Source organism: Canis aureus, chromosome 19, assembly GCF_053574225.1.
Source record: "Canis aureus isolate CA01 chromosome 19, VMU_Caureus_v.1.0, whole genome shotgun sequence".
Lineage (NCBI taxonomy): Eukaryota > Metazoa > Chordata > Mammalia > Carnivora > Canidae > Canis > Canis aureus.
This window is the reverse complement of record NC_135629.1, coordinates 54,823,351-54,833,574: the sequence shown is the minus strand read 5'-3', so window position 1 is coordinate 54,833,574 and position 10,224 is coordinate 54,823,351. Positions and strand designations below refer to the sequence as shown.

Sequence of the window (10,224 nt, the reverse complement as noted above, 5' to 3'; positions counted from 1 at the left end):
TTCACTTCTAGGGTTGACAATATAAAGTATTTGAAATTCTGCACAAGGGCTTTGTCTCTTCTTCTCCACTTACAAATATATTCAACCACCTATTTATATCAATATGGACTCATGGATATTTATTTTATATTTTGAATTATAATCCAAAAGTATTCTGTTTATAACAGAACCTTTAACGCTCTCCACACAGAGGAAATGCCAAGGGTTTTCTGCCACTAGGCTCCAGTGCCAGAAAAGAGGACAAAAACCAAATAGATATTTATTATAAATCACTATATTACAGAGATACACAAAGAAAAACATTTTTATAAGAGAAAATAAAAAAGAGAAAAACACATTCTCCCAATAAATCTGGGCCAGGAAGTGCAATAGTTAGGGGTGGACCCACTGAACCCCAAAAAAGGTCTCATCGGCATTTGGGGATGGCAGCAGAGGCAGGGTGAGGTTGGTGCAGAGAGTGTCTCCTCGACCCAACGGTGTCAGGCGCTGGGAGGTGACCACACAACCTCCGTGAAAGTTGAGGCGCAGCAGGCTGATGCTGCGAGCTGCTGGGGAGCAGATGCCCACCGTCAGGGTGGCCCTGTGGGGCGTGGTGGCCCATAGGGAGGAGGAACAGTTGGCCAGTGTCACTTGGATGTGCAGCCTATAGATGCCACTGCGCTGGACATGCAGCTGCCCGTTGTCCAGCTCCGGTCCATGCACGAAGGAGCGGCCCAGTGCTGGGCCTCCTTGCCAGCGCAGCCTGCAGTCCTGCCGCTGTCCTGGGGGCAGAGCGTCAGGGAGGTGGGAGGATGGAGGTTTAGGGAAACAGCGCTACAGCCCCAATGTCCACAATTCCTCTGTCGAACCCTAACCCCCAAGATAATGGTATTGGATAATGCCTTTGGGAGGGGATGAGATCATGGGTGTGGAGACCACTCTCCCCGTTCCTGCCACGTAAGGGCACGGAGAAAAGATGGTCAGCTAGAAACCAAGAAGCAGGTTCTCACCAGCCACGGAGAATCTGCTGATGCCTTGATATTGGACTTCAGTTTCCAGAACCATGAGAAAGAAATGTCTGCTGTTATAAACCACCTAATTTACGGCATGGTGTCTCAGCAGCCAGAATAGAAAGTGCCAGAGAAGAAAAAGAGGAACAGGGTTTCCCTCCACTACAAAATGGAATGAACACAGCATCCAAACCTCTGGGGATGAGCGGGAAAGGCCCCACGGTGGGGAGGGCTAGAGGGAGGGGGAGGGCCTCCCCACGGGCCACCCAGTGGCTGGCTCCCTCACCACCTTCACCTCTTTCTCTAAGGCCACCTTCTCAGGGACGCTGCCGCTCCCGAGGACTCCACTGTCCCCGGCAAAGCCAGCCCTGGTGCGCCCCAATCCCCTCCCCTGCTTAATCTTTCGGTAGGACACGTCCGAGGCGGCGGGGTGTACCCCCCCTCCCCTCGGCGTGTAGGTAGTTTGCATGTTCTTGTATTTACTGGCTGAGCCTCTGGGTAGAAGGGAGCCCCGCTCCCTTGTCTGCGGTGGCACCTGAACAGCGCCGGGCTAAGGCCTGCGGGGCGAAGGGAGGAACCTGGCGACTGTGCTGAGTGCGCTTTCTTTCCCCAAAAGGCGGACGGTAAAGGGCGAGGGATGCAGAAGGAGCAAGGTCGTAGAGAGCCAGAAACACACTACGCCCCCCTCACCTTCCTCTCCCTCCCGGGCTCACTCTCTCTCCCTTTCTCTGGCTCTTTCTCTTTCTGTCTCTTTATCGCGATTTCTCATTCTCTGTCCCTCTCTCTTTCTGCCTCCCACGCGCGCGCGAGGTTACCTGTGTGATTCAGCTGGAGCTCAGCCATGTCCCACTGGAAGAAAAGAAGGGGAAACCGGTGGGCACAAGAGCATGAAGGTTTTAAGTCCCCCCTCCCGGTGGGCACATGAGCATGAGGGTTTTAAGTCCCCCCCCTCCCGGTGGGCACATAAGCATGAAGGTTTTAAGTCCCCCCCTCCCGGTGGGCACATAAACATGAGGTTTTAAGTCCCCCCCCCTCCCGGTGGGCACATAAGCATGAAGGTTTTAAGTCACCCCCCTCCTGATGGGCACATAAGCATGAAGGTTTTAAGTCCTCCCCGTTCCCGGTGGGCACGTGAGCATGAGGATTTTAAGTCCCCCCCCTCCCGGTGGGCACATAGCATGAAGGTTTTAAGTCCCCCCCTTGCCCCCCTCCCCCCGCCTCGGCGCCCCAATGAAGACCTCTCTCTTCTGCTCATCCTCCTACCCGCTTCTCGACCCGTCCGCCTGAGTCGACTTTTTAAAGATCTCTTAAAGAGGAAGTAGTTTTGAATGAACTGCTTACACCTGCTCTCTCCGCCGCGCAGCCCCCTGCGCTGCGCACCCCCCTGCGCTGCGCACCCCTGGTCCCCCGCGAGGTGGGGCCCCCGTGATGGGTGTCCAGGGCTTCCAGGAGAGCGGGCCGGGCCGCCCTGGTCTCGCAGGCGCCGGACCCACGCCCTCCCGGCTTTGTGAAGCCCCCAGCAGCCTCTGAGTCAGCCCGCCGGGGGAACACCAAAGACGAGTCATTTTCTATGCCCACATCGGATGCCCCTTGCTCAGCGGCAACCTCCCCACCCCGGGATCCCCACCCGGGATTCACCTCCGGAACACAAGCGACATCCCCTACCCTCCAGGGCAGCCGGGCCCTATCCGCTTGCTCGGGTCTCTAACTCTCGCCCTACTCTTTCCCAACCAGGTCTCCCCGGGCGACTTTTCTCCATCTGGCTCCGAGAGCCCCGGCCGCTCGGTCCCTGGGCTTGGATCCCACCGCGATTCCGGTCGCTCGCCCCGGCTCCCTCCGCGCCCCTCCCCCCACCCGCGCAAGACCGGGTCGCGCCCGGAGGTCCCCAGGCTCCACGGGGCAGGTGGCAGGTTTGCATCTCTTTTCCGCCTTGCTTTTCAACTCACCCCAGGTGACTCGAGCTGCCGCTGCTGCGCGAGGCGCTGGGTGCAGAGGAAGCAGTAGATGACCGCGCCCGCCAGAAAGAGCGGCAGAGCCACCCGCAGGACGGACGCCCAGGGCAAGCGGGGCACCGGGCAGCCGGAGCCCTCCTCTGCCATCGTGGTCTTCAGTCGGCGCTGCATCAGCCGGATGAAACGTCAGCCCTCCCTCAGCTCTGAGGCTTCTGCTTGCCCAAACCTGCCTGGGACCCGCCCCGCCCCACTCTGGGGATGTCCGGCAAAGGGGAGGGATTTGAGTGGTTCACTCACTCAGCAGGGAAATCCCCCCACCCCAGCTCCTGCACACCCCCAGCTCCCAGAGCGGTGGGCCAGCTGCACGGGGCCCCTTGAGCTTCCTAGTTGGCTCCTTCCCCTCACCTTCCTGGTATTCACTCACTCACTCACTCACTCATTCACTCATTCACTCATTCAACAAATCTTCACCGAGCATCCCCTACGGACCAGATGCTGCGCTGGGCAAGCAGCCAGGGATGGCAGGGAGGCTCTCCAAACACCCACGTGCTTCTCTTCACTTTCCCGGGTCTCCCCAGCCTGCTGCGGGGCCACGTGACTGACCTGCCCAATAGGAGGAGAGTAGAAGCCTGTAAAGGTCACTTTGGTGGCCGGCTCTTATAAACACTTCACATCACCCTTCAGGGTTCTCTTCTTTTCGGAGACCACCTGTCCCTAATGGCTGCAGTGGGTTGAATAGTATCCGGTCCCAAATTCCTGTGGTGCCTAGAACCGCAGTTGGTATGTGACCTCACTTGGGAACACCATTAGATGGGTGTCGTTAGATGAGATCATCCTGGAATAGGGTGGGTCCTAAATTCAAAGAATGGCATTTTGTCAGGAGAGGAAAGGCCACACAGAGGCACGGAGGGAAGATGTGAGGATGGAGGTGGACATCAGAGGGATTCATCTACAAGCCGAGAGAGAGAGAGAGAGAGAGAGAGAGAGAGAGAGGCAGAGACATAGGCAGAGACATTGCCAAGAATTGCTCAGGACACCAGAAACCGGGAAGATGCTAGGAAGGATTCTTTCTTAAAGCCTCCAGAGGGAGCGAGGCTCTGCGGACACCTTGATTTCAGACATCTGGCCTCTGGACCTGTGACAGAATGAATTTCTGTCGTTGTAAGCCACCCCATTTGTGGTACTGTGCTGTGGCAGCCGCAAAAATCCTACAACAAGACGTTAGAGAGATGGCCTGGGCTTGCAGGATCATGCCCATCGCGGTCCGTATCAGTGAATCTAACCCTGCACTTTCACTGCATGAAAGCTGCTGTCGCCGCAACAAGTGCCCAGAGCTGTGTTCTAAGAAGCTTTGCCGATAGACACCGGAACTTAAAAATTTCCTTCCAAAGTGAGGAGTGGGTAGAGACCTGGTCTGGAGGGCGGACACGGGATAGATTTCAGAGATTTCAGAGCCGGAGCCAACCACCTTGGCTGGTGGGGTGGCAAGAGAAGGAAGGAGGGAAGGAAGGAAGGAAGGAAGGAAGGAAGGAAGGAAGGAAGGAAGGAAGGAAAAGAAAGAAAGAAAAAGAAAAGAAAAGAGAAAAAAAAAGAAAAGAAAAGAAAAGAAAGGAGTCAAACGCACCCATAATCCTTGGGATGTAGGTGATTGGCATTTGTACGCTGAGACCCCCAACTGCTAAAGGAATTACCTTTCCTAAAGCCCTAGGATTAAGTTTGGGGTTTTAGCGGGCAGGACCCCCAAGGGCTTTCCCCTTCCAGCTCTCCTGAGCGTGGTGGCATGATCCTAGAAAATTTTCCCAACCTTCTTTCTTACTATATAACATCCCCCCGCCCCCGCATCTGGGTTCTAAAGTCTAGCTCCAGCCGCTAACCCCATCTCCAGAGCCTCTAGTCCTCATCATGTCCTGTTCCTCACAATGGACTTTTGACGATTTCCTGCAGTCCACCTGGTGTCCCTCCCGACCTCCATCTCAACGCGGTAAGACTAATTGCTACAGAGGATAGTCAAGTACGTGGAATCTGCAGTCCCTCAGCGCACCTGTATTCCAGTCTCTGGAATGTCACATTTTAGCTTTGACGTTTTGAGAAACTCATATCCTCATCAACTTTTAGGGTCAATGTTCCTGGAATCCCTAACGTGGGCCGTGAAGGGGTTCAGAGGAAAAGGTATGTGTCAGGCCATAGCCTGGCGCCAAGCACACAGCAAGTGCTCAATAAAGGCCCGCTCTTGATTTTGTTATTTTCACCCACAAAATACTCATTAGAAGAACGTACAAGGGGGATCCCTGGGTGGCGCAGCGGTTTGGCGCCTGCCTTTGGCCCAGGACGCGTTCTGGAGACCCAGGATCGAATCCCACATCGGGCTCCCGGTGCATGGAGCCTGCTTCTCCCTCTGCCTATGTCTCTGCCTCTCTCTCTCTCTGTGTGTGTGACTATCATAAATAAATAAAAATTAATAAAAAAAGAACGTACAAGGGTACAAACAATTCACAAAGAAAGGAATTCAAGTGGTTTATAAACGCAGAAAAAGGGTATCAACCTCTCTGGGCAGTCAATTGGTAATTACATCAATCACCAGTTGACAGAAAAGCTAAGAGATGGCCAAACCCGAAGTCAATTCCAGCTGGAGGGATCCCTGGGTGGCGCAGCGGTTTGGCACCTGCCTTTGGCCCAGGGCACGGTCCTGGAGACCCGGGATCGAATCCCATATCGGGCTCCTGGTGCATGGAGCCTGCTTCTCCCTCTGCCTGTGTCTCTGCCCCCCCCCCTCTCTGTGTGTGACTATCATAAATAAATAAAAATTAAAAAAAAAGAAAAAAAAATTCCAGCTGGAGCAAAGGTTTAAGTGTAAAAAGGAAAAAAGAAACCAGGAAAACACCGAAAGCATGGTGATTTCATAAAAATTCATCCTGGTGCAGTGATGTGTTAAGTATGTTAAAACAAAAAAAGCAAACAAACTAAGAAGGCATAAAAGAGAATGCTGAAATGATTCGCAGATAAATGAATAATTGCTCCAGTAAAAATAGCAAGTTTAAGGGCACATACACACGCAAGATGGGAAGCGGGAGTGAAAAAGGAAAAGTGGATCACACACTGACGATTTTCTTTAAGGTATAAAATATACCTGTGAAGTCTTTAAGAAATGACTGACACTCTCTAGAAACGTGAAACAGAAAAAGTCCGTTTATAAAAAGAAACGCATACGCACAAGAAATAGCATCAAGCGATACACTCTCTTTTCATAATAAGAGAATTTGGAAGTTCAAAGCCGGTGGAATACACATTTTCATTTTCACCTGCGGTTTGGTGAAAGATCAAAGCGCTGGATGATTTGCTGTGTTTTCTCGGCATCTGGCTGGGAGGCATCCTCCGGCCCAGATGATGGGATTTGAAATGGATCCGCAATTTTGCAAAGGATGAGGTAGAGCAGAACCAGTCAAGGGACCAGAATACAGCTTCCCTGTGTCCCAGCAGCTGTCCTTGAAGGTTTTTATGTGATAAGCACACCCTCACACATCACAAACACGGATGCTCACACCTAAATTCGACGTGGTGTGATTTGTAGTAACAAAAGGGAAAACAAAACCAACGCAAACACCCATTTGTTATTGGGGGCTTATACCTGTGATAAATAAAGAATCACATTTTTGAGACTTTGCATGGTCGGTGAAGCGTGTCATGCTACGACTTCCATCTTTCAGGGCAGCAGGGCTAGAAAGATGAGCCGAAACCACCTCGCAGAGAGGTGGGTGGAGGGGGTGTGCCGGAGTTTGATTGCACATGTGCACCCCATGTCTGGGTTTTCCCTGCTGCTCTGAAATTACTGGCCTGGGACATTAGGGGGGCTCCATCAATCGATTGTTCTCCCAATTGTGCAGTTGTGCTGGGGCGGTGTGGGATGTTTGAGGAAGTTCTGAAACCAGAGCTTCCCCTACCTTCAAGCAAGAGGCTGGCTCCCTCCCCTTACCAGCTAACTTTCCACCTCCCTTACTATTCCTCTTCTGACCCGTAGGGAAGGAAGAGGATAGAGCCTCTCCACCCCCTCCCCTGCCCTGGGGCAATCTGGTTGCAAGGAAGTAAGATCCCTTTTCTCCTGAGCTTGTGTTTCCGAGAATTGCAGATATTTGCAAGCATTCCTTACGTAGGCTTCCCAGATTGACTTCTTTCATTCAGTAATATTCATTTACATTTCCTCTGTGTCTTTTCGCGGTGGAGTCCTCACTTCTTTTTAGCACTGAATAATATGCCGATGTCTGCATGCCCCACAGTTTATTTGTCAATTCACCTACTGCACACTTGCTTCCAAGTTTTGGCAATTATGCATAAAACTGTGCGGGCATACGTTTTCCAACTCCTTTGGGTAAATACCAAGGACTGTGATTACAGATTCCTATGGTGAGGGTATGTTTAGTTTTATGAGAAACTGCCAAGCCATCCTCCAAAATTAAGCCAAGCTTCTATACGTGGTGGCTGGATCCTAAGAAGGCAAAACTAGAAGCTGATGGTCACAGGATCTCAGCTTGGAAGTGGCAACTGTGTCACTTCCACTGTATTCTTTTGGTGAAAGCAAATCCAAAGATCAACCCAGATTCAAGGAAATGGGAAGTAGACTGAATCCATGACTTGATGGGAGAAGGAACACATGCACATAGAGATGGGGAATGCTTGGGGATCATTTCTGCTGACAGTCTACTAAAAGGACAAAGCTCAAGCCTGAAAAAGGAACTAATGTGGTTTTTAAACATTTCTAATTTTTCCCAGATTTATTGAGGTATGATCAACAAATAAAAATTATATGCAGCTTAGGTTGTATTATGTGTGTTTTTTTTAAAGATTTTATTTATTTATTCATGAGGGACACACAGAGAGAGGCAGAGACACAGGCAGAGGGAGAAGCAAGCTCCCTGCAGGGATCCCCATGTGGGACTGGATCCCTGGACCCCAGGATCATGCCCTGAGCTGAAGGCAGAAGCTCAACCACTGAGTCACCCAGGTGCCCAATGCAGTGTTTTTTTTTTTTTTTAAAGGTATACAACAGGATGATTTAATATGTTTACACTGTGAAATGATCACCATTATCAAGTTAATGAAGAGGTCCATCCCCTCACAGTTGCCATCTTGCTGTTTTTTTGTGGTGAAAACACTTAAGATCTATTCCCTTAGCAAATTTTTTTAATCTTTCTTTTTTAAACATTTTATTTACTTATTCATAGAGACACAGAGAGAGAGAGAGAGGCAGAGACACAGGCAGAGGGAGAAGCAGGCTCCATGCAGGGAGCCTGATGTGGGACTTGATCCTGGGTCCCCGGGATCACGCCCTGGGCTGGAGGCCGCGCTAAACCCACTGAGCCACCAGGGCTGCCCCCTTAGCAAATTTTTAAAAAAAATATTTTATTTATTTATTTGAGAGATAATGAGAGAGAGAGAGAGAGAGAGCACAGAAGGAGAGAGAGAAGCAGACTCCCCACTGAGCAGAGAGCCGGACGTGGGGGCTCGATTCCAGGACCCCAATATCCGGATCTGAGCTGAAGGCAGATGGTTCATCCAACTGAGCCACCCAGGTGTCACCCCTTTAGCAAATTTTAAGTCTATAACACAGTGCTACTCATTATTTCATCATTCTGTCACACTAGATTCCCCAGAACTTATTTATTATTCAAAGTTGTACCGGTTGACCAACTTCGCCCCTCTTACCCCGCAGCGCCTGGCAGCCACCGGTCCACTCTTTAGTTCTATGAATGAGACTTTTTAGATTCCACGTATAAGTGAGACCATACAGTGATTGTCTTTCTGCATCTGGCTTATTTCACTTGGCATAACGTCCTCCAGGTTCGTCCGCCTTGCCATGAGAATTGAATGTGGTTTTAACTAACAACTTGACCAAGACTCCCATTCAGTATTCTGGGTCTGTGAAAACCTAGACCACCTACTCCCAGGTTTCTTGAAAAATCTGCACAGGTGACTACACAGGGAGAAGATGTGATCAGCAGGAGACCTGTGGCCTGAGAAGGTCACCTCTTGTGTTGAAGATCATTTTCAGTGGCAAGGAAATGGGAAGTTGACCAACAGTGATTACTTTTGTTGAGAAAAGTACTTTCCTCAGAGAATAAGATGTTTGGAAATGAATATTTGCTGACATGGTTTAGCTGATCAGTGGAGCCATCAGTACCAGACCCAGGCTCTGCCTTTTTATTTTTGCCACTATCAACATAAAGGTTTATTTTTAACAGAAGTATAATTTCTATCTAATAAAATTCACCCATTTAAGTGGATAGAGTGATGATTTTTACCAAATGCACAAGGTCATATAATAATACCACAGTTGAGATCTAGAATATTTCTGTTGCCCCGGAAAGTTACCCTGTGACCTTTTTTTTTCAACTGGCTTTCCATAACTCTTTAGCCTCAATCCTTTTTTTTTAAATGCTAACATTTAAAAAAATATTTTATTTATTTATTCATGAGAGAAAGAGTGATAGAGAGAGAGGCAGAGACACATGCAGAGGGAGAAGCAGGCTCTACGCAGGGAGCCCGATGTGGGACTCGATCCCGGGACCCCAGGATCACGCCCTGGGCGGAAGGCAGGCGCCAAACTGATGAGCCACCTGGGGATCCCCACCCCATGACCCTTTTATAGTTGCTCTTCCCAATCCATCCGTAGGCAACCATCGATCTACTTTCTGTCACTCTGGTTTTGCTTTTTCTACAATTTCATGTAAATGGAATCCCACAGTATCTTTTGTGCTTGACATAATGTTATGTGTATCAATATTGCTGAGTAATATTCCATTTTGTTGTGCATTCATCAACTGATGGGCATTTGTGTTGTTTTCAGTTTGGGGCTATTGCGGATAACGATGCTATGAGCATTCTGTGTGGGTTTTTATGTGGGCATGTTTTCACTTCTCTTGGATAAATTCATAGGAGTGGGACTGCAGGTCATAAGCCAAGAGTATGTTCAACTTTGTAGGGAATTTCTGGTTGTTTTCCCAAGTGGCCATCCCATGTTGAGTTCTAGTTGCTCCATATCCTTAACAATACTTGGTTTGGTTAGTCATGTTAGTTTTAGACATTCTTGTGGTAATTTGCTGTCATTATAAAAAAGATTTTATTTATTTATTTGAGAGAGAGCACAAGCAGGGGGAGGGACAGAGGGAGAAGATGTGGGGCTCCATCCCAGGAGCCTGGGATCATGATCTGAGCTGAAGGCAAATACTTTACCGCCTCACCAACTGAGCCATGCTGGTGCCCCAATTTGTTGTCATTTAAATTTGCACTTT

General features: G+C 49.7%; 1 protein-coding gene across 1 annotated transcript; it reads right to left on the bottom strand.

The window, feature by feature from the left end:
* Positions 1-256: 256 nt before the first annotated feature.
* On the bottom strand, positions 257-3,234 carry CD70 (CD70 molecule). The gene is made up of 3 exons (XM_077857518.1): positions 2,936-3,234; positions 1,805-1,838; positions 257-761 (listed from the first exon to the last, which is right to left on the bottom strand). The coding sequence occupies exons 1-3, from the start codon at positions 3,110-3,112 to the stop codon at positions 373-375; spliced, it is 600 nt and encodes a 199-aa protein (XP_077713644.1). The 5' UTR covers positions 3,113-3,234; the 3' UTR covers positions 257-372.
* Positions 3,235-10,224: the final 6,990 nt, after the last annotated feature.

Coding starts and splice junctions, on each gene's coding strand:
- CD70 (XM_077857518.1), bottom strand. CDS start 3,112: ATGCAGCGCCGACTGAAGACCACGATGGCAGAGGAGGGCTCCGGCTGC. Junction 1,839..2,935: donor GGCAGCTCGAGTCACCTGGG/GTGAGTTGAAAA, acceptor CTTTTCTTCCAG/TGGGACATGGCTGAGCTCCA. Junction 762..1,804: donor GCTCCAGCTGAATCACACAG/GTAACCTCGCGC, acceptor CTCTGCCCCCAG/GACAGCGGCAGGACTGCAGG.